The following is a 25692-nucleotide window of genomic DNA, read 5'->3' as shown; positions in this document are numbered from 1 at the left end:
CCAAGTGGTAATGTTTATGCCCATTTTAGTGTGATTGGTGGTGTGGGAGCAGGACCCGGGAGTGTGGGAATGTAAACTATCCCTATCTTACCCTGATTCTCCCTCTGGTGTCTTGCTGCTGGTCGCTGTGCTGAACAGTACTCCGTAGCAGTGAGCACTTTGTTCTCCTGTTTCTTTTTTGATTACTGTGTCCTCCACCAGGGACTGAAAGTGATCAGTGTCTGCAGCTGTAGCGGTGTCTACCAACACATTTCATAGGTCAGTACTTTTTCAAGGATGACACATTGTAGCAGGGACAGTCCTTTTATCCCAGCTCCAGTTTTGATTTAGATTTTTTTCAAATTGATGCAAATGTAACTTGATTGATAGCTTAGGTTTAAAACGGAGACCCTGTATTAAACAGGTGCTGTAACTGGGTTAAGATCAACTCAGTATAGTATATTTATGCAGTGATGTGTGTTATAAATTTGCGTGGTCATTTAGCATTAGAATTCTAACTCAATATTTTGTGTTTAAATATATAAATATAGAAATTTTATAATGGTTTATATAAAATAAAAATACAAATATAAAGCTATGTAAAATTAGGAATAAATATTTATATAAAAGGGAAAAATGTATTGTCTGTATAGATAATAAATATATGAAATATTAAACATATGTAAAAAATGCTGTGTGCTGCTTTCATCTTTTGTTAGTCTTTCTTGTATTTCTTTCTGGCTTCCTGTTTATAGTAGTTCTATGTTGATGTTTAGACATTTAGGGGAGAGTGTTTGTAGCGTGAATATCCTGAGTAGCACTGATCTTTACCTATCGATCATAAGTACCACATCCTGATTGAGCAGCTTCATTTATACTCCGCGCAGGACTGTAATTTTATTCTTATCATACTCCCACCCGCTCACTTTGCTCCACAAATGAACGCCGCCTCTCCTCAAGATTACTTCTCCCACTCCTGCCTCCAAGATTTTGCCCGTGCTGCTCCCTACCACTGGAACTCTCTCCCTCTCCCTATGAGAAGCTCCATCTCTCTACAAATTTTTAAATGAACTCTCAAGACCCAATTCTTTATCAAAGCTTTCCAACTCTCATCCTAAAACACTCTCTTGATTGTAAGCTCTCATGAGCAGGGCCTCTTCCCTCCTGTGGTCTTCCTTCCCTCACTTAAACCATTATCTCCTTCCCACTGCGAACAGCAGGACAAAACCGTTGGGTTTGGCCGTCCTGCTGCTCATTTAGATATTATGACTGATGCTGCAATGTCTATAAACCTTGTCCATGCTCTGCAATATTTTGTACAGTGTCACTTTTTTCTTGTTCTGTTCATACTGTTTCTGTACTCAGAAAGGCTCTGCAGCCCATTTGTGATGCTAGACACATAAAGCATACTTTATATATATATATATATATATATATATATATATATATATAATTAGTGTGTGTGTGTGTGTTTGAGAGGGGGCTATTTTTTCAGTTTTCGTTGCCACTTAAGTTTATAGTTGAGTGCTTCACACACTCAAAAATACTATTTACGATACGTAGCAATAACATTGTACTGGCATTTATGGTATTTTCCACACAAATTTACTGCTGGATGGTTACAACCCTTCCTACATTCAGTGCAAGGGAAAGGTCCTCTGTTACTTGGCATTCATGTGCCTTTTCAATGTATAAATATTACACAGTGACCTCACCTAGACCCCAAACCCCTAACAGCCATCTCTCAGTGTGGGGCACACTACAGTTATACACCCAACACCCAACACCCCAACTGCCTTCTTATTGACTCACAGGCCTCCCGCCTGATGTCTGCTCATCATGTAGGGTCAACTGTTCCCTTTTTTCTTCTCCTTCTGGTGGACCATCTCATGCATAGAAATACGCATGAGACTTTTATAAAAGTCCCTGATACTTGCATGGCATCATAGATACCTAGTGTTGATTCTATGTCTGGCGCAGTTCAGGACGCCGGACTGTAAAAAGGGTACTCGTGCGTGCACCCGCAAAATGGGGCATGGTCACGAGAAAATGGCTGTACCCTTTAGTTATGCCCCCTTTTCATCAAGCTCTCACCTATGAATATGCGCACTGAATCTATTTATCGGTTGTGAGCGCTGCACAGCACCCCCCCATGTGGGACACTGCGGCCCACGGGAGGGGACGGCACCCGGCAGGGTGTTTCAGCAGGGAGCCCACTTAAGGGTGAGACGCATTTTGCCATTTTGAAATCTGGCAGGGTTTGGCACCCTGCTAAAACAGCCTAGTGGGAAAACTAGATACCTGTATATGCTTTACTGCAATCACCTTCAACTATTTGGGACTTCAACTAAGCATGTTGACATTCTCATGTTGACATAATGAATGTCGACATCTACCACACCATTCACAATGACATTAAAAACTGAAATGTATTTTACCTTGGCTCATGTTTGAAATTTCAGTTTTGATGTATTAGTCCTTTATCCAATAAATTCATAGTTTCCCTTTGGGTATATATCCTCTTAAACCACAGTAGTGACCTTCGCTCTCATTGTTTAGCTAGCGCAGTGCCAGATACATCTGCTAGTATACTTCTGTTCATTTCTACCACTCTTCTTATGATCTTATGAACTTTTCACAGCTTCTTTAATCACCTCCTTCTAGTATCCTTTTACAACTACTATAAATGTTTGTGTATATCATAAAATAATATAGAAAGTTTTACTGATGTGGGGATGAATTGCATAATGTAGTGACACTAATTCTGCTCTTTTACACACTCTGTGACTCTAGACAATGCTCCTGAAAGGTTTTGTGTATTGGTCAGGGTTTAGCAGACCAGAGCTTGCCTACAGTCTTTCATGGTGTTAATCTGGCCCTGGTCTATATAAATTATTATTATATAAACTAATCCAACAGGAGCCAAAGAGAAAAGATTAGGTGGGAATTGGAGTAGCTTAGAATATTATTTATGTTGTGTGTTCCAACTTTTATCGCTGTCCGTAACTTTGTTAATCAAAAACAACTAACTGGTCTGCCTACAGAAATTGTTACACTCCCAGTATTTCTCCAACTCACTATTAATTTCCCAATAATTGCCACCACTCAGGAGCAACACACTCCAAGTGGGAAGTTTCTGATCTCACTACTCAATTACATTTAAGTCCGTTATTACCCAAATAACCTGTAGTATAGATATGTAGCATTGATAAGCCAAATCCACAGGTAAAATGGATCCGATAAAAATCAGAGCCCAATCTTCTAAATTAAATTAAGTTTAATATTAGATAGTTACTCGCAATACTTAAAGTATATACAAAACGATAAGAATGACCTACAAAGATAGTCTTATGCAAATAATTTTCTTATTAAAAAAAAAAGGAAGACATTATCAGAACAGTCTCACATGAATCTGTTTGTGGGGGGATATTCCCAATATCACATTGGCTCCCAAGAATTGGACAAAGTTTCAGGGTTCTGCATTGCATTTTCTTTCCTGGGCTGTCACACCGTCCCCCTTCTGCTGGCCAACTTCATTTTGGTGAGATGGGCAAGGCCGGAATGTATTAGACCCCATAATTTTACCATCATTTGTCTGTTGGTTTCCGTTGCTGACAGTCCTAATGAGCTACACATAAATCTGCCAGCCTCCCCCTTGCATGGCCTCTTACAAATAATTAACCCTGCAGCTGGACAGTATTAGTATTATCCTTTTATTTATATGGTGCCATAAGGGTTCCGCAGCGCCATGCAAAGTACATTAACGAGCTAAATAGAAAACAGTGATTTATACCCCTTTTACATCAGATCACTGGGTTATTGCTGGGTCTACCCGGGTCGCAGCTCAGTGTAAAAGGTTCCACATCCCGGGTCAAGTGACCCATCAATCCAACCCAGGTAGCTACCAGGGTCAGAACCAGGATGGACCTGGGTAGTGTAAATGGCACAACCTGGGTTATCCAACCTGGGTCATGTCTAAAATGAGCTGATTGGTGGTTGTGGAGCAGTCACTACCCACTTCTTATGACCTCACAAGTTTAGCAGGGCAGACCCAGGTTCAGTGTGAACAGGGCTGACATGAGAATAACCCAGATTGATAGTGCTGTGTAAACAGTGTCTGACCTGGGTTGGAACTATGGGCCTAATTCAGACCCGGTCGCTAAGCTGCGCTCGCACATCTGCGCATGCGTATGCTTCAAAGTACGCATGCGTGAACCAGTCACTGCGGCCGGGAATCGTGCGCTCGTAGTACACAGACTGGACGCTACTTTGAGTGAGTGACAGCGCCATTTGTGGGTGGTGACAAGGGAAGGTGCTTGTGAACGGGGGAGTGAATGTGAGTTTAGTGGGTGTGCATAATTAGCAAAGTAGCGTCATTGAACTTGTCACTTGGTTGTTTTTTTAGCCTGAACTAATCGCAGTGCTTGCGGTGGGGTAGGAGCTACCTCAAGGCCTGCGAGCGGCTCCGATGGCTCTCGATGTCAAAATGGCCCTCGGCAGAAAAAAGGTTCCCCATCCCTGATGTAAATAAACACACAGGTTTACATGTTCCCTAATATCTCGTGATCCATAACATAATCACCACATATACAATATCAATTTTATGGGTCAGAAAATATTTCCTGTAAAAAAAACAAAACCCAACATATCACTGTGGTTATAAAGGAGCAGTTTTTGTAGCAGAACAGTGTAATCCTATTGGCCTGATGCATTAGTTGTAAAACAAGTCTACAACCTGCCCTGTCACCAGACCCATAGTAAGAAGATATATTTCACTCCTAATCTCTGGAAACCGCTTTGCTGGAATTTGCTGGCCGCAATCACATTACAAGAAGTGCAGAAACATTTCACTTTCATGTCTCATCAGTTCTCTTCCTTTTCCCCCTGATTCCTCAGCCTCATTTCTTTAGAAATGGATTAGAACGATTAACACTTGCAAAGAAATGTACTTTCTGTATTTCACATATTAGCCAATATGACTACTTTATTTATGGAAATATTGGCTGCACTAAACTCTTCATTGAATTAGCCTTGGTTGAATTAAGTAATAATAATATTTTTTACATCAATTACTTGATTCACTCCAGGCTTCTTCACTCTGCAAACAAGTGAGGATAAAATAAGAGCAGGGTTACCAAGAAACAATGGTTATGCTGGGGGAATATGATTTCTTTCAGTCGTTCTCCTCTATCCTGCTGGTCAGACTGCTATAGCTTCCAACCATATAAGCCATCTCTGTGGGTTCTCAATCATCCCCAATATTTGTGCCGCCCGCAGTCTATACATTGTCAAGTCATATATACATCGTAATCTTAAAAAGTTGTCTCCCATGCCTCTGTCTGCGCCACTCACTGCAATTCCTCAGCACATTACTGATATCACCTCTGTCCCTGAACTCCAGCCACATCCCCTTTATTTTCTGCTTCTGTCTACAGACACCTGCCCCCAGTGGTGTCACTAGGGGGTGTGCTCTGCATCGGGTGTCACCGAACGAGGGGATGACAACAAAATAACAGCAGCTCCTCAGTGGCTGGGTGCTGTACTGTGACGTTATTGTGTAGCACCTAGGTCCAGGTCAGCGAGGAGGAGCTAGTAGTGTGTGGACCACCTCTGGGGGAAGTCCAGCATATCTGCTTTTGCTGGGTATGCCCCCAGAGTGAAGAAAAGGGGCGCATGCGTGCGCCACACTCCCTTCCCAGCAAGGCACTCCCCATTTTACATTATTTGTTTAGTTTAGCTGGCAACTTAATAAAACTTAAAGCAGTGCTGTCGGGCACATCATTTTAGTAACTATACCGCAATTTAAAAAAAATAAATAAATAATAAAAAAAATATATATATATATATAATATAATACATAAGCTGGGTACACACTGACATATATTGGGCGATCAATTGATCGGCCAATGTATCTGGTGCCCGTTGGTCAGTGTGTACCAGCTATATGTCTGTGAACAATGTCGTTCACAGACATATCATGTCTGCTGTACTGTGCAGCCGATGACAGATGTATCTGTCCATCGGCAAGGGTGTATGGGCGATCAGCGGCAGCCGCGCGGGAGGGGGGCAGAATCTCCCCCGGCCAGCGGGACCTGCGGCTACCTGGAAGATGATGGTCGTTTAGTGTATATGAACGACCATCATCTACCGATATATATGTTTACAGTGTGTACCCACCTTAAGTGTTTTCTATAAAATGTTTTGTATTATGTACCTTTTTAATTATGCCTGGTACAGAGCACCATATGTAGGACAATTGGCCCTCACATTTCAAATTGTTTTCATGCTCAATGTTAAAACTAAATATAGCGAGTCCCTTCTAGTTCTCAGACAAACAACATCTCCAAACAGGATGGATGGGACAGGGAAACCATTCTATGGTTTATATAATGACGCTTTAATATATTATTTTAAAAGCACAGCTGTTAATTTGGCTGTATTAACGTTTTCTAACTGAACAAAGCATGTAACAACTAACAGTGCAGACTTTCAATTTGTTTTCATGAAAACATTTATTACAAAAATAATTGATCAATTCTATACATTTCTCCAGATTTTATCCCTGCCATGGGCCGGCAGATTGCTCCCCTTCTTGGGTCTCATTAGCAACTGAATTGGTGTGCTTGTGTACATGCATATCAGTTTTTATTACTTTTTGGGGTAGGTTCAATTGTTTATCCAGCGGCAATTTTTTTTAAGGTGCCCGATGTAGCAATTCAAATGTTGCTCCGTTTGGGCGCAATAATCGCCGCGCCTGCATTTTGACTCGCAATTTAACTAGTTATGATGGTTATTTGAATAAGATTAGTGACACTGAACGGATTTTGGGGATGGCTGGTCATTGGATTAACATGTTAGATGAAAGTTTACATATTAGTAATTAGCATTATAGGCCAAGTTTTGACATCAGTCCTAAATCGTTATCTGTTCCCTGATCTACATGCTATAAAGGTGCCTACACACTAGACCAGGGGTGGCCAACCAGTCAGAGGCAAAGAGCCCAAAAATATATGTAGGTATGTCAAAGAGCCATGGTCATGTGCGTGCCAAAGGCACACGTGTAAAAAAAAAAAAAAAAAGGCGTGGCCTTGTGCCAGCTGGGCCACGCCCCTGGTATGATTTTAGTAGGAGCATGTGAAAGTGTATGCACACAATCACTGTGGAGGTAACTGTTAAAGGGAAAGAAAAGCCAGAACAATATAAAAAAACACTGAAAAAAAAATAGATCCACATAAAATACACTGAAACAAGCCAGATCCATATAAAATGCACTGAATAAGCCACTTCCACATAAAATACACTGAAAAAGCCACATCCACAAATAATACACTGAAATGCCATATCCACATCCACATAAAATACACTGAAAAAGCCACATCCACAAAAAATACATAGGAAACAAAAAGATTTGCATAATACAATCTAGCCCCTCCATGTTTCACACCAGTCCACCTCATGTGTCACTTCAGTCCATTTGTCACTCCAGCAACCCCCCATTTGTCACTCCAGCGGACTCTCATGTGCCACTCCAGCCCCCCCTCTCTCCCTGGGCCACCCCAGTCCAGCCATCTTCCCCCACACTCCCTCTCCATCCATGGGCCACTCCAGCCCCTCCACATGTCACAAATAAATAAAAATAAAAAACACAAGTGTTACATTGTCGCGGACTGTCTATGTCACTAAGATAGGCTATGGCATCTGTGACCGCATCCTCCACATGGCTGCAGGTTCAGTCACAAGTTGAGCTCTGCCCCCTGTTTGCGACGTGACGTCACCATGTTGCCCATACATGCCTACGGAGCGGAGTAGACTGCTGCATCAAAGGACGAGCCTCCTCTGAATAGCTGCGCGCCTATCAGAGAAGGGAGTCAGTGTCATTCAGGGGAGCCGCATCAGAACAATGGAAGAGCCGAATGTGGCTCAAGAACCACAGGTTGGCCACTGCTGCACTAGACTATGTGCTCACGATGCAGTATCATGAGTGATTTCCCTTGAACTCTCCCCGGCACTCCAGGACACGATATGGTGCTAAAGAGTGTCCAATCTGACCAACAATCTATCGTGCATCATTAACGATTTCCTTTGCGTCGTGCACAAGATTGGCAGATGTTGCTTGCTATATGCAAGATCTGAAGATGCGATGTACGACCCACGGGTATGCACATTGGCATCGTGATCATGAGTGGACACTCACAATTTGGACATATTTTACATGATTTGTCGTTCCGACACATCGAAATCGGGCAAATCCTGCAAAATATCGTCTAGTGTGTAGCCACCTTAAGATACACCTGGCTGCTCTTTTGTCTCTGAAGAGCGCATGAGAGAGAAAATACAGATTTGTGAAGTGATTTGAGAAGTGATCAAACAAATAAACCTATTTTGTGTCATTCATATGATATTTTCCTGACGCTGGTATTTATGTATCCAGTTACAGTTTCATGTTTCCAGCTCCTCATAGATATAGGGAGCAACTAATAGTAACAATGTTTGCATTTTCTTGAATGTGTCAAGTACAGATTCCTATGTTAGGATCTGGAAATAAATAACTTGATTGATGTATGATTAAACTGCGTGATTCACTTCCACTTTCAATTGTGTGTTATCAGCAAGGATAAATGCAGTTAGAGCACCTGTCCTGTTCCTATGACAACATCACTGTGATTGTAACCCTACTCCCCTACCATTACTCTTTTTAGAGTCTCTATTATGTATTGATTCGCATGTAGACTGTTTTTTACCTTTATTTACCAACATCAGAATCTAGATCCCTTTTCTTTCTTTTTTTCAATATATGTATCTCTTGGATCTGTGGTAGCACCCAAACTATAATTAGGATTAATACTCATTATTATTATTATTATTATTAGGGGTACTTTTCATGTTCAATCTGTTAATATTTTCCTGTGCAACAGTTTTCTTTTTTTTTTCTATAGCCAACATCAGAATCTATAAAGGATGCTTTCATTGTAATATGCAGTAAAGCATGTACTCTCCTTGTATCCATAATACATTACTGACCAGCGGCCATACACTTCTTTAAAAACAAGTGTCTCACTCAAGTATCCTCTACCAAAGAGCAGCTTTGAATATTTATTTTATTGTATGGCCCAGGGCAAGACTGTGGTGTAACCTTTACATAATCCAGTACTGTTGCCATGCTATTTTTTTTTTATGCAGCTGTCCTTATTAAAAGGGATATACCGCACCCTGCAGCAACAGTGAGTGGTCCTGAATAATCTGAACACTCCCTATTTGCCAAGGACGTTTTACAGAAAATGACATATTTATGTTCCCTCTAAGCTCCTTGTTAGTGGAAGAATACAGCCATCTCACTGTAGTATTTATAGATCTGACATGTTCACTTACTATATTTGTAAAGTGCATGAGAATATTGCTAAAATTCCCTGCGACTTCTCAGTAATGACAAAATAATGCTGTATTTCTAATAATGTAGGCACTGACAGCAGTACATATTTATAACGTTCATTTCTCTACACAGTCTACAATTCTGTTCCGTGTAATGTATTCATGAAAGTAAATATTCTTGTGACCCACCAATAACATAATTTTTTCTTTTTTTTTTTCTTTCATTTCTTATCTCTGTAGAAATAATTAGCCTTCGCGGACAGCTTGCAGAATCCCAGTCAGAAAATCTTCTCCGCCACAATCAGATAAAAGAACTACAATGTGTCTCAGATTCTGTGGTGTTGACATCACAGCAGCTTCAAGACTCACGTGAAATAGCAAAGGAGTTGAAAACCAGATGTCACGATCTGCAAAAACAAGTCTTGGGTAAGAGAATGCGATGGTTTGGAATACTAGTAAGTAACGACTCTGTCGTTACCAATGTATTCAAAGGCTGATGTGCAGGTGTGTAAAGGTTCTGCACTGGATCAAAAATTTATAGTGAATGCTATGCACAGCACTACAAAATTCTGTATGGAATTAAAAACAATGCATTATTATTTCCATATCCTATATATTTAATAGATTTCAGAATTGCTGTTATTTTTTTATGGTTCTTTACGTTATTAAACTATCGTATTAGCATTTAGAGGTAAGATGGCAAAAATACTGGCGCTAATTTCACAAACAGATGAAAAATATGGTGCAAAAAAAGGGAAAATGTATGAATGAGTACTTCCCTTAGAGTGGTGATTTCTTCTTTAACTCGATGGGAAGTATCAAGTAATTAATACATGTTCTCCATATATGTAAAACAAAATGTAAAAAATGCAACATAGTGCAATAAAAGACCATTTAATAATAGAATAAAACACAATAGGTTAAACATTCACACTCCAATAAAATTCCTGCTGGATAAAATCACTATGAAACAGGTCATGAGCGGAGATGTTACCAGAGAATCGTGATAGTGGAGCATATAGATGATATAGAGGTTGGAGGCTTCGGAACCTCAAGCTCAGCTCCCTCCGTCCCGGCTGTCCAGTGTATTCTCCAACCTTCAATATGTCCCCTCAATATCGTACTAGCATGCTGTGCTTGATTTCCTGGTGTCACTTTACACTTGCAAGGTTAATTAAAGAACAGAAAGAGCAACTGCTTTACAAATGAACAATAGACTAGTGCACAGGTTTTCAAACTCTGTCCTCAGGACCCCAAATGGTGCATGTTTTCCTGGTCTCCTCACAGAATCATAAATGAAAAAATTATCTCCACCTGTGGATCTTTTAGAATATGTCAGTGAGTAATGAATACACCTGTGCACCTGCTGGGTGACCTGGAAAATTTGACCTGTGTGGGGTCCTGAGGACCGAGTTTGAGAACCACTGGGCTAGCGAATAATAGTATCTACTCCCAGCATAGGTCCATAGTATTCCTTCCATTTCCTTGGTTCCATTGCCCTAGCAGATCTTTTTGGGTACCAATCTTTGCACTTTCCTGCGTTATTTATCGCAGCTGGAGGATATTATTTTATTGACCATTATTTATGTAGTGCATATATGTTATGCAGAGCTTTAAAGAGAATATTTCAGTCATTCATAGTCCCACTGAAGCTTACAATCTCTATTTCCCTATCACATGGGCACACACACACACTAGGGTTAACTGTTTGTGAGAAGTCAATTAACCTACCAGTGTTTTAGGAGTGTATTAGCCAACCAGAGTAAACCCACACAAACGCAGGGAGGATATACACACTCTCCACACAGATAGAGCCTTGGTCAGTAATTGACCTCTAGGCTGTGAGGGAGTAATGACAAAAAAAGGGAGGGGAACTAAGCGCTATTGGGGAAAGCAACGACTGGTACAGAAATACACATGGGAAAATTTTTTATGTAAAATAAAATAAAAAGTATTAAGCAAAAATTTTCATGATAAATAAAAATTAAAATCACAACAAATTTAAAAAAGAAAAAATATAAAAGTAATTAGTAAATAATAGAAGAAAGATAAGTAAAAAAAGGAAAGGAAACGGCAGTGGGCGTCTGACGTCATCACACAGCGCCGCAGAAAATACACGTGGGATGTACGGACCCGATGAAGTTACCCGGACACAGAATCTTAAGTGATTCACCTCAGAGACTACAAGCAAGTCTAAGGTAGGGTCAGCTAGGGCTAGCCCGGAATATCAGATTCCACGGACGGCCTCCATTAAGACTAAAAACGATACTGCTCATCTACACCTCATCCCGGAAGGGCTTTAAACATTATAAATGTAATTTCCTACCTTTTTCCTTCTTCTTATCTTTCTTCTTACTATTATTTACTAAGTACGTTTCTATTTTTTCTTTTTTAATTTTGTTCTGTTTTTAATTTTTATTTATCATTAAATTTTTTTGCTTAATTCTTTTTATTTTATTTTACATTTTTTATTTCATTTTTCCCATGTGTATATCTGTACCAGTCGTTGCTTTCCCCAATAGCGCTTAGTTCCCCTCCCTTTTTTTTTGTCATATCCAATGTATACTGAGCAGCTCATATTTACACTTAGAGCGCAGAACACATATGCCCCTTTTCTCTTGTGAGGGAGTAATGCCAACCACTACACCAAATGTATCTATGGCCTAGAGAGCTAATGCAGCATCTTATCCTGGGCATAATCCAACATGAGTCTGTGCCTTCTTGATACACACACTAAATTTCAATGTTATCTCTGCATTTCCACATGCAGTACTCTGTTGTTTGCATGGGAAGGGGTAGATAGTTGTTGGTGCTTTCTTGTTCAGTCCACAAATTTCCTTCTTCAGCTTTGGCTTCAATGGCTGGTCTTATATTAAATTTGATGTCTACATTGGAAATGTGATGCTCCAGCCATGGTGACCATAACAGCTGTGGAAAACCAACATCGGCAACTGTTGGGATAGAGTGCTACCACTGTTCAAAATTGGACCAGATAATTGCAGACTGCCTGCTGTCATAGGGGTCTATTTACTGAGCTGTATTAGGAGATAAGGTGAACGGTGATAAGGTACCAGCCAATCAGCTCCTAACTGCCAAGTCACAGGCTGTGTTTGAAAAGTGGCAGTTAGGAGCTGATTGGCTGGTATCTTATCACCGTTCACTTTATCTCCTAACACAGCTTAGTAAATAGATCATATTGGGGATTAGTTCAGTTGTTAAGGTTTATTACAGAAAACTTTAGCTAAAACAAATTAAGGTGTGTGCCTTCATATGTTGTACCTGATCTACTTAGATTATCATCATATGCGTCTACAGGCACCAGGTGAGGTTTTTAAAGAACACTTTACGCCTTCTTTTAAGCCACTGATACTTTTTTCTATTTGTAGCACTGGTAACTTTACTTGCAATTACTTGGCTATTTGTCTATTTGTTTTGTAGTAAAAATATCTAGAAAATCGGGGTCATGGACCCATATAGAGAACCCTTTGCTATATAATGAAATACATTCTACAAGTGCCTATTCTGTGGCAGTCATTCTCTAAACAGGGTGCCCACTCAGTGTAAAATGTGTAGGAGGTTCTAGGAAGCTGGTTTGTAATTTGGAGTAGTAGGTATTTCAGGGCCATTCACCAGCAGCATATGCTCTGCTGTCAGTCTTTCTGAACACTACATAAATTGTGTGCTATATCGAGCACAGTAATTATGGTCCATGAGCTCCACATGGTGCTGTTAAACAGGTTGCAAAGCAGCTTGATAAATAATGTAAGTGTGTACATTTTATTTCAGGCTGACTTATTGGAGATCTGGCTATGCAGTATATAAGGCAGTTCACTATGCATACCAGACTTCATGAGGGCTATTTAATTATCAGCAATGGTCTCAAGATGCCTGCGTTCAAACCATTTCGATGGCACCAAGCGACCCCCAAGATTTTTCCTTGCACCCAATCTGCGATGTTGGGCTTCCAAATTAATCAGCGTTATGCACAGCTGCACATTGTTGTTATATGACCTCCTGACTTTAATTGAAGAATGGTAGAAGATGTTTTTAGAGTCTAAAATGGCTGATAAAAGAGAACTGTAGCTGGGTACACACCTTTGCAATCACTGGCTGATCGGGTAAACTCTTCCGGTCAGCCAAGTACTGTGTCACCAGCTTGACATCCTGCGAGCCCTGTACACGTGTGCTAAAAATAGCTCAGTGTGTACAGATTTCTATTGGATCGGGAGGTCGAGCCGATAAATATTAAACGCACATAAAACACAACCTCCCAATTCTGACCGTTGCAGGAGTGTTATAAGCCGTTTATCGGATAGCGCTCCTGCAACGGTCCTGCATACAATCACCGGCCCAATCAGCCAATATTGGGTGATCAGGCCAAGGATTGTATAGGTATGTACCCGGCTTTAGTTACAGAACATGCAATTTTAGGCATTTTTCTTGCTCTTTTGTCATGTGGATGCTGCAAGAAGATTTTTTTTTCATGGACTTACCATTGAGTGGACATAATTTAATTTTCAGATAAAGGCCAAACAAATAAGCTTGTATTCCAGAAAAAGACCCAGCCAGTGCAATGGCTTCTTACACAGGAGTGCCATCAGCAACTCAGGAACAGCAGTACAGCTTTACATGAAACAGGAGTACAGCAATCAGGGTCACAATGTCCAGTACACAGAGGGGTGCACACCCTCCTATCTCTCACACTGACTGACACAAACAGGTTTATATACCTTGGCTCTTCTTAATTGAAGAAACTGTGTGGTTCTTTCTTGACAAAACAGAAGGTTAACCCATTATTCAGATGTTGGAGATTTCCACCCTGCCACACTCCTCCACCCATTAAAAGGTGATTCTAAATCGTCCGTGATGAAAGCCCAACTCTCCATCCCTGTTAGGGACAAAAAGTCAGCATTTATATGTAGGTGTCCGTGATAAACCCAAGAAGGATCTTAATTCTTTCTTGGTGGCTGGAACCGGGGCATTGACTAAGCACCTTACTCACAAGTGGCTTTATAAACCCACTGCCCACTACATATCCTAGGTGTTTCATTCTTCCCTAGACCACTTTTCTTTAAATTAGCAGTTCAACCTGACTCCCGTAAGGACTGAAGAGCCGCCCAGAGTGTGCTGACTATATATGACAATGTCCGGTTACGGCAGCGTAATTCTGGTGAGGACAAAGCACCCGGTCCATTAACCTCTGAAAAGAGGCAGGAGCACTATGCAGGCCAAAAGGCATTGTTTTAAACTGATGGCGTCCTAACGTAGTTAAAAGTGACATTTTCTTTTGAGCTTCCTCTGTCAGCTGTCTACCAGTACCCCTTTGTTAGATCAAGAGTAGATATACCTGGCCGAGCCCAGTCTTCAAGCAACTCATCCCTCCCTTAGCATTGAGTAGGAGTCAAATTTTGAGATGGCATTGACTTTGCAGAAGTCCACATTAAATCTTGTGGACCCACCTGGTCTTGGATTTTGAGATGGCATTGACTTTGCGGAAGTCAACGCAAAATCTTGTGGACCCATCTGATTTCAGGACCAGATAAATGAGGCTACACCAGTCGCTAATTACTCAATTACCCCTAATTCCAACATATCTTGCACCTTCTTTTTTACCTGCTCTTGTTTTCCTCTTGGAAGCCTATAGGGCCTTTGTTGCACCACCATCCCTGGGGATGCAATCGGGAAACCGGCTGACGTGATCCCGACAGCCGGCTTCCCGATTGCTTTATCCTGGTGTGGGTTAAATGACAGGCATCTATATCTAGACGCCTGTCATTTCCCGACTCCGGGAGACAGGTGCCCGGCATCCCGATCGAAGGGATGCCGGGCGCCGTGAGCGAACAGCCGCGAGGGGGAGGGTTAGGTTTAGGGCTCCCAGGGGGGACTTGGGGTTAGGCACCCCCCCGGGAGGGTTAGGCTAGGTGGAGGAAGGGTTAGGGTTAGGCAACCTCGGGGGGGGGACTTAGGGATAGGCACCCCCCCGGGAGGGTTAGGGTTAGGCTAGGGGGAGGAAGGGTTAGGGTTAGGCACCCCCCCGGGGGACTTAGGTTTAGGCAGCGGGGAAGCGGGGGGGTTAGGCAGTTACAGGGGGGATTAGGGTTAGGCACTTGGGGGGGGGGGGGGGAGGTTAGGGTTAGGCAACCCTAAAGAGGGTTAGGGGGGTTAGGTTAGTATATACTTACCTGAGGGTGATCGGGATTTCCAGTGCTGTCTGGCTGCCGCTGCCGGGATCTGTCGGGCTGCCGCTGCCGGGAATCGAACCACCGGCCGCATGCCTGGAGGAGTTATGCTGTCAAGCAGCACTAAGTTGCTCTAGGAACTCTCCAACAACCTCCCCCATCAGTTTGGTACTGGCGGATTTAATTTATTACATTCTTAACACCCCCTGCATTAATTTGGACGGTATGGATTTCTTTAGGTAAACTGACTTTATAAAATCGCTCTAGTAGCTGTATGGGTGTAGCCAGTGCTATTTTTCAGCAGGAACCTGAACCTATGATGCAATGTCCTAGGTCAAAATGTATTTTCCATAAGATAATTTTTTTTTTATTTTCAAGTCCCTTTTGAGTGCCTTCTTTTCTAAATAATATATATGTATATAATATGAGGGCGAGTCAAAATTGGTCCATACTCCAGTTATAATAAAACTTCTGTTGGCCGCATTGTCTTATCAACGCTTTCCGTACTAGGTCGCTGTCTCCCCAGTCACTGCTATGAAGGTTTGAACGTGTTGCGTCAGTTGATTTGTGACTGCAGTGCAAGAAATATGGCTGTCCCACTAGTGATTTGCATGAAAGAAGAGCAGCGTGCAGTGATCCATTTTTGTGGTCTGAGGATGTCTGTTACCGATATTTATCGAAGACTTTGCACAGTATGGAGAAAGTGTTTTGTCGCGAAGAAGTGTGTATGAATGGATAGAGAAGTTCAAAGAAGGTCGCACAAGTGTCATCCATGAAGAAGTCCACGACTGATTAACATTGAGCGTGCACGTGAACTAATTCTGTTGGATAGACGAGTGACAGTGGATTATGTTGCAAATCATTTTCGAATCAGCCATAGCTATGCAATAATCCACAACAGATTTGGGTTTCTAAAGGTTTTTGTGATATGGGTACCGAAACAACTCACCGAGGAGTCCAAACAGAAGCATTTGGACATCTGTAAACAAAATTTGGACTGATACTCTAAGGAAGATGAAAGAATCATTACTGGTGATGAGACATAGATTCATCACTACGAGCCTGAGAGTAAACGGCAGAGTATGGAATGGAAACATCCTCAATCACCGACCAAGAAAAAGTTCAAAAGTCATCCATCAGCTGGAAAATTGATGCTTACAGTTTTCTGGGATTCTCAAGGGCTAGTATTGGAACCTGATCAGGAAAAAGTTTCAACAATCAACAGCGCTCGTTACAGTGAGATGCTCACTGAAGAGCTGAAGCCTAAAATTCAAACAAAACGCAGAGGACTGCTATCCAAGGTTGTTGTGTTGTTGCATGACAATGCACGTTCGTACACCGCTGTTCATACTGTCGACACCCTCCAAAATCTTTGTTTTGAGATGTTAAAGAATCCTCCCTATAGTTCTGATCTTGCCCCATCGACTAAATGAAGCCCTAAGAGGACGAAGATTCACGTCTGATGAAGAGGTGAAAACAGTGGTGCATTCCTGGTTTGCAGCTCAGCCTAAAACATTTTTTAATGAGGGAATACGAAAGCTTGTTGACAGATGGACAAAGTGTATTGAAAAATAATGTATTTGTTCCTTCTGAAATGTTTAACTCACCCTCGTGTGTGTGTGTGTGTGTGTGTATGTATTTATATATATATATGTGTGTGTGTGTGTGATAGATATATATATATATATATATATATATATATATATATATATATATATACACACACACTGTGGAAAAAATCCGACACACTCAAATCTGGCTGCAACTACCTGTGTGACTTTGCTATATGTTATGCAGAATTGTATTACCAGTGTTTTGGTGAAAGGCACGGCACTCCAGGATTGATTTCCAGTGAAAGAAAAAAGGCTTTATATATTGTATATCAAAATTGATACATCATAATCCTCATTAAAATATCAACGTTTTTGGGCCACTGTGGGCCCCGTCATCAGGACGGAGGAGATGTACAGGACAAGCCCAGTGTGAGATTAAAGTAAGAAAGAGAACTCACCATAGTGTGCTTACCTTTAAACACCTGAGGGAAATGTGAATAGCCAGTCACGGAGGTTGCGGAGATGCGTCCTGCTGTCAGTCGTCGCGGGCGCGATGACGAGAGCTGAGTGACGTCATCGGTTGCCACGGCGACCAAGGACGCGTCCGGGGCTCCAATACTGGGAGAAACTTGAAATGGGAAAGACTGCAGAATAGCTGTAGACATGTAAAAAGAAGTTAGAGAGTGAGAGTTTGGCTGCAAAGTGAAGCGGCTATGTGTGTGTTGTGCCAGAAATAGAAATTAAAGACGGAACAAAGATAAGGGACAAGCTTGAGACAAGGATGTGCTGCATGAACTAAAATCGATGGGGGAAAGGGTAGTGTCAGATATGACCCTAAAAGAGTGCTGGAAGAAATGTATGTAAAATATAAATGGGAAAACCAAAAATGCATTGCCTATGGCCATACTATATAAATAGATCGGCAATGTAAAAAAGACAATGATTGCAAGAAATGCAAAAAATACCCTAGGGCAAAGAAAATAAATATAATCAAAAAAAAGTTCAAAAAGTATTCCAGTATAATTTTCTCAGTAAGTCCTGTTGGTTGCAATGTGCCCAATTTGAAGATCCATCTTGATTCTAATTTTGGTATTGTAACAATGATAATAGGTGTTGAGCTTGTCGTAAATGGCGTACTACAGGTTGGTCTATCTCATTGCCTGCAAGCTATTTTGAAATGGCGGATCGATGTAACGCCATGCGTTCCTTGAACATCCTGCTGGTCATGCCAATGTAATTAATGCCACAGGGGCAAGTGATGTAATATATATATATATATATATATATATAAACTTAGAGGAACACTTCAGAACTTGTCGGATTTTGTAATATACTTCATTATGGGGATGCTTGAATGTAGATCCTATAAGTAATTATTTGCAGGTTGTGCAGGAAGGGCAGTGCCATTGTGACATTGGGACTTATGATCTTTATTTGGTTGCAACATTGATCAAGAGCCATTAGTGATACATTGTGTCTGAGCTTTAGCAACTGCATTTATTCAGCTACATTTTTGCACTGTACATAGTCCAAAGTACATCCCATGTGTGATGATATATTTGTTTCAATATAATGCTGCAGTTCATTCATTTATATGTTTAATAAATTTGTTATATTAATAATTCACAGCCTTGTGGCTTATGTATTGACACTAGCGCAGACACCTCCTTTCTATTTTATATATGACTTGTGAGGGTATTCTGCAGGAATCCCTCTGGTGTCAGCTGCAAGTGTCTATAATAGACAGAACTTGAACAGAGAGCGCACCAGTGCTTTATTTGTGACGTAGCAACCCTTTCAAAAGTTTTGAGGAAGGCTTCAGCTGAGGCCTGCATTTTGGGGAGTACTGGAGCTGTCACCACTGCCTGCTGCTGTTTAAAGAAATCCAACAACTGTTGCATCACAGCCTTCATGGTGGTTTGTTTAAGACCTTTGGAACATGGCCCACTTCTGACACCACACCGTAATGAGTAGGTTTCAGGTGACTACTGGAGACTGAAGTGCTTCAAAACAAATATGATTTTATTCCGGCAAAAAGGTACAGCCAGTGCAATGGCTTCTAACATAGGAGTACCAACAGCAACTAAGGAACATAGCAATACAGCTTTACATCAAACAGGAGTATGGCAAGGTGTCAGGGTCAGCAATGTCCAGTACACAGAGGGGTGCCAAATGTACACTTTCTCCTATCTCTCTCACACAAACAGGTTTATATACTTTAGCTCCTCTTAATTGAAGAAACTGTGTGGTATCTTTCCTGGCCCACTGAAGGTTAACCCTGCCACAGCCATCAAATAATTTCCATGCCAAATACATAGAAACTCTTAGGGACTGTGTTTGTTGTGGACCTGGGGTGGAAACAGGAGCAGACACTGGAACAGGTTTAAACTGAAAGGTGGATTGTTTAATGTGAATGTTGGTAGACATGAACAATAAGATAAACTAAAGTCCAGTAATAAACAAACTGATATATGTGGCTGAAGGGAACTGTAGTGAATGAGAGTAAACGAATGTCCAGATCAGTGACAGATGAATCCAGATAGACTGTGAGAGTGAAGTGGATATCCTGGTTTGTTTAATAGTGCTGAAAGAGAAATCTGGAAATGCTGGGATGATGGCTGAAAGGGAAATCCGGAAATGCTGGGATGATGGCTGCGCAGGAATGGGTTAACTGAGGAGACAGGTTCAGGCAGGAGTTGGGTCTGGTGGAAGATGCAGGGCTGATCTCAGTTTAGAGCAAGACAGAGCGGTGCAGGGAGCCAGAGGCCGACAAGGAGCTAGGGCAAGCACAGGAGCACAAGTCTAGGTTTCATGAGCGCAGAGAACTCTCTCACAGCTACGCTGTGAACACGTTGCACTGGTAACTACAGGGAGCTCCAAACATCCTTAAGTACCCAGTAGCGGAACGTGATAGGCCAGAGAGAGCAGGTGAAGATGCTTGGCCTGCTATGTCATATGGCCAAAGACAACATGGTGGTGCCCAGACACCTGTGATGCAGAGATGCTGCTAGACTTACCCTTGCCAGAATGGCCCAATGTTGGCAGACCTCTGCGTACAGCCAAAGCCAGTCTCCACACGCCAGCTCCCTCGACAGAAAGATCCACGCCACAGCGCCCTCACCGGTAAGGACCGCAAACCTCCACGCCGCAAAACTCTGGTCGTGACAGAAACTATTCTTTTTATTTGCAACATAATTGAAATGCATGTCATTGAGGAAATACGGTTATATTATTTTCCTAAATGGAGCACGAAAGATATGCCTTATGTAACTGGTGCAAATTCTATAAAAGGTAAGGCCTTCTGTCTGCCTGTTCCACATAAAAGCTCTGGGATTACACAGCTATTCAAATGATTTCTTTGCAGTTCAGTCAGTTTTCTGAAGCTCCCCTCTTCCCCATATGTGCCATGTGGTTTAGTGTTTCAGAATGGCTTACATGTCTTCTGCAAGTGTAAACAGGGCTGATGTCATGAGTTCTCTTTCGTTTGTGGTTGAGCAGCTGTGGTTTCCGTGTCTCAAGTCACAATCAAAGGATAATGCGTGCCGATAAAGAAGTCGGGGGAAGAAACACACACATGATGTATAAATAGTACTTACTCTTGTTATGTTTAAACAGTTGCCATGATCTTTGCATGCAATTGTCTGCTTCTGTCAAGGAGCAATAGTTAAAGGTAGATATTTACCCCATCATTTTACCCACGTTACCCATCTGCAGCTCACCATAGCTTGAGGGGAGATTATATCTAACCATTAGGCCAGCTCCATTACCCTATGTTTACCAACACCTAAGCAAGTTACAATATTATCACAATCAGTCTTAGGGGCAGCTTGATGTGGATATGCACGAAGTGTGGATAAACTAATGGTGCATACACACGGTACAACCTGCACTACCAACTATATCGCTGATAGATTTCCCTTCAACTTTCTGTAGTGCAGGGCAAACTATTTTGGGTGTACACACTGATGGATATCTATGATAGAGATTTCCGTGAAGTCATCTCTTAACATGCAAGTCGTGTTGAAATCGCCTAAGTTGGCCTGTATGTATGGAAGACCATAGATATCGTTATCGTCCAGGAGGGAACATGCATCGATGGTCGATGTCAGGTTGGGGACTGCAAAAAAGTGAACGATAACTATATGAACGATATCGTTTATATCGTTCATTAAAATCGTACTGTGTGTACTCACCATAAGTGTATTTTCTGAACAGTTAAAAAAAAAAAAAAACAGTTCTATCCTTCTATCCTGTATGAAATTGGACTAATCATCTTTCTTCTCTTTTCATCTCTCAGATATGTGCATCTTCCAATCAGCATTTTCAACCTATGTATTTCTGACCTATGCTATTAATCTGTTTTTAAATGTATGTGCATCTTTTTATGACTTGCTAGTAATAGTCAATACCTGTGTTTGTGATGGGGTTCACTGAAGCATAGTTTATAGTGGCATACTGGCTGTTTACTTAAACTCACAGTGCAATGCATGTCCTTTCATCAATCTGCATTTCGATCAGTTGACCAGTTGGCTCAGATGTAGGCCAGTGTCTTAATCACCCTTATTATTTAGTGACATTCAGTCTAAAGGTGCGGATCCATTTAACGACTGTGAAACGAGCGCACGATGACAACATTGTAATCGTGCAGTCGTTACACAGTCTGTGATGTGCCTACACTGAACGTTCAGTGCAGGCACATCAATCATCCCCTAACATGCTCAACCTGACGTTATCGTCAGGTTGGCCAGCATGTTTGGGTGATGAACGATGTCGGAAACGACCAGCGGGAGCGCGTATCGCTGGTCGTTTCCGATATTAATTTGTGCCCGATTACTGACCGATTGCACGATTACGATGTCGTAATCGTGCAATCGCTCAGTAATGTCGCGTAGTGGATAAACTAAGTGTACTTTCTGAACAATTAAAAAAAAACCAGTTGAACAAACATTGAAAAATATTTAAGACCAGGTAATTACAACCTCATTCTTTGAAATGCAATCATATTTTCACCAAGAAATTTTAATAATTGAAAACACACAATGTACAAAAAACTTATTTTAATAATTTCACTACATGGAATCTTCTCTAAGGCTATGACATCCTTTACTCTCCCTGCAGCTCATCCCTCTGTACACATTGCAGCCTCAATAATCTACTCCCCTCTTATGAACACACATTAACTTTTTACTTATCTATACACATTGACAATAACATCCATGGTAGGTGGGCAAACATCTTTGGCCAAACATGTACTAAGAAACCTTACATTTAAAACCATGTTAATTGTTGCAGTCTATTATAGATATTTTGATCATTTGTATTCTTAGTGCTTATAGTGTGCACCTGCTCCCCCCCCCCCCTCTCCTTTTTGCTGTAGAGCATCCATAACCTATTGCCATAAAAATCTTTCATACAAATTCCAAAGAGATACTTATATCTCTCTCCTGTTGCTTATACTACATTAGCTGGTGACATATCACTAAATCCAGGCCACATCCACATGCACCACCCACAACATACTATAAATCCAGCAAACGTCATAAACAACATGTGTCTCCCTTTACCCTCCAAGTCACTAAAATGTGCCTTATGGAATACACGCTCTGTTTGCAATAAATTAACATCCATGAATTCAACTAACCTTAACATTCTGGCAATAACAGAAACATGGCTCACACAATCAGATACTTCCTCCCCTGAAGCACTCTCACATGGTGACCTACACTTAACCCACAACTCCAGGCCTGGTAATAGTAAAGGAGGTGAAGTTGGAATATTACTGTCCCGATCTTTCACATACACAGTTTTCCTGCAGGTACATCACTCACATTTACATCATTTAAAGTACATTCTATCAGAACTTTCACCGCTTTCTCTCTGCGAGTTGCTGCTATCTATCGCCCACCTAGGCCACCCCAACAATTTCTGGAACATTTTTCTGCCTAGCTCTCTTACTGCTTATCCTCAGACATCTCCACCATCATTATGGGTGATTTCAATATCCCTATTGACAGTCCACAATCTCCTCATACCTCCAAACTACTCTCTCTAACCTCCTCTTTTGGCCTCTCCCAATGGACTGACTCCTCTACTCATCAGGATGGCCACTGCCTTGATCTTGTATTCACTAGACCAGGGGTCTTCAAACTTGGCCCTCCAGATGCTGTGGAACTACACATCCCAGCATGCACTGCACATAGTTTTAGCATGCTGTTATATCAAAAAGGTGGCAGTGCATGCTGGGATGTGTAGTTCCACAGCAGCTGGAGGGCCAAGTTTGAAGACCCCTGCACTAGACTATGCTCAGTTTCTGATTTCACTAATGCTCCTTTCCCTCTCTCAGATCACAACCTTATCACCTGCACACTCTCCTCCATTACATAAACCTCAATGTCATTGAAATCAACCAAGCCTCCTCAAACCTGCAGAAATATTAATGCTATTAAATTTTAACAACTATCCACCTCTCTACAACAACTACTCTCACCATTTTCTACATTTGCTGCTCCTGACACTGCTGCAGCACACCTGAACCAGAATCTAGAAAAAGCCCCCGATGAAGTAGTTCCAGCTACCATCACACTCCACGCTGACTTAGACATCAACCGTGGCATTCTAAATTAACAAGGCATCTACAAAAACTGTCATGTAAAGTAGAAAGTCAGTGCCGTAAATCTTGTACTCCAAGTGACTACCTTTCATATAAGACTATCTACCACTCTTACCGTAATGCGCTGGACACTGCCAAACACATATTTCCAATCTCTCCTCTCTGCCCAAGCCTCTAACCCCAAGTGACTTTTTTAAAACATTTAAATTGCTTATTACACCTCCCTCACCCAACCCACCTGCTACTTTCTGTGCACAAGATCTTGCTTCCTATTTCAAGGACAAGATTGATAAGATTCTAAATGAAATGGTATGCTATGCCTCAGCCCGTGACCTGCTCAATTTCCTACCTGAACCCTCTGGCACATTCTCTTCAGTTGACCCAACAAATGAAGATGAAGTATCTACACTCTTCTCATTCTCCTACTCTACTACCTCTACTCTTGAATATATACCATCACAGATCAGTAAAGCTCTGTCTTCTGTGCTCATCCCAACCCTAACTAAAATATGTAATCTCCCTCTCTAGTGGTACCTTTTCATCACTGTTCAAGTATGCAGTGATTACTCCCATTTTGAAAAAAAAAAATACTCACCCTAACACTCTATTAAATTACCGTCCCATCTCCAGTTCCCTTCCAAGCTACTTGAGACACTTGTCTACACCCGCCTCGCACACTTTCTTAACTCGCACAACTTATTGGATCCACTTCAGTCCAGCTTTCGTTCCCAACACTCCACAGAGACAGCACTGGCTAAGGTAGTAAATGATCTGGTCACTGCCAAGGCTAAAGGCCATTACTCACTCCTAATTCTTCTAGATCTCTCTGCTGCTTTTGACACTATTGATCACTCTCTTCTCAAACACTACAATCCCTAGGTCTTAAGGTCACAGCCCTTTCTTGGCTCTAATCCTACCTATCTGATTGGTCTTTCACTGTTTTTCTGAGTCTGCCTCCTCTTCGCTACCTCTATCAGTTGGCGTATCACATTGTGCAGTCTCAGGTCCTCTGCCTTTCTTAATCTATACCACCTCTCTTGGCAAACTAATCAAGTCTTTTGGATTTAAGTATCATCTGTACACGGATGATACTCAAATCTATATATCCTCCCCAGATTTGTCACCAACTGTATGGTCCGTGTCACTGAATGTCTTTCTGCCATTTCATCTTGGATGTCATCTATGCCACCTGAAACTTAATATTTCTAAGACAGACTTAATTATATTTCCACCAGCCAATAACCGTTACCAACCTGATCTCTCTCACTGTTGATAACTCGACAATCCACCCTATTCCACAAGCTCACTGCCTAGGTGCCATCCTTGACTCTGAATTGTCCTTTATTCCCCACATTCAATCTGTCTCAAAATCATGTTACATACATTTAAAAAACATATCCAAAATTTGACCAGATCTTACAAAAGACACTGTAAGAACTCTAATCCATGCACTCATTATTTTCAGCATTGACACTTGCAACAGTCTCCTTACTGGTCTTCCCAAGAACAGGCTCTCGCCACTTCAATCCATTATGAATGCAGCTTTGAGGCTGATCCTCCTCGCCAAATGTTCTTCGCCTGCTGCTCCGCTCTGTCAGTCCCTACATTAGTTACCGGTTTTCTACCGTATTCAATACAAACTACTTTTACTTGCGCATAAGGCTATTAACCAAACCACACCAACATACTACTCTTCACTCATCTCAAAATATCTTCCAACCCAACCAGTACAAATCTGCGTCTCTCATCTCCACGCATCACTTGCTCCCATTCACGGTTATAGGACTTTTTCTGGGCTGCACCCACTTTGTGGAATGCCCTACCACGCACAATAAGACTTTCCTCTGGTTTCCAAACCTTCAAGCGTTTCCTGAAAACTCAGCTCTTCAAACAAGCTTATCAGATTCTAGAGCCGCCCACATAACCTTCATAGCTTCCATATCTATTTTCATCCCCTTTCACAGTCCACACACAAACTCACACAGTCTTTCCTTCACATCCT

The 25692-nt window shown here is 41.5% G+C and overlaps 1 protein-coding gene across 1 annotated transcript in view; it reads left to right on the top strand.

The window, feature by feature from the left end:
• The window catches only part of LEKR1 (leucine, glutamate and lysine rich 1), a 154805-nt gene that overhangs the window by 64505 nt on the left and 64608 nt on the right, over positions 1-25692 (top strand). The window contains exon 6 of the mRNA XM_088447640.1: positions 9589-9774. Within this exon, the coding sequence (XP_088303766.1) occupies positions 9589-9774 (186 nt within the window). The remainder of the gene's footprint in view (positions 1-9588; positions 9775-25692) is intronic.

This window comes from Taudactylus pleione, unplaced genomic scaffold (genome assembly GCF_031769625.1).
Source record: "Taudactylus pleione unplaced genomic scaffold, aTauple2 ptg000436l, whole genome shotgun sequence".
NCBI lineage: Eukaryota > Metazoa > Chordata > Amphibia > Anura > Myobatrachidae > Taudactylus > Taudactylus pleione.
Note: the sequence above shows the minus strand (reverse complement) of the source record. Positions and strands in the feature narration are given on the sequence as shown.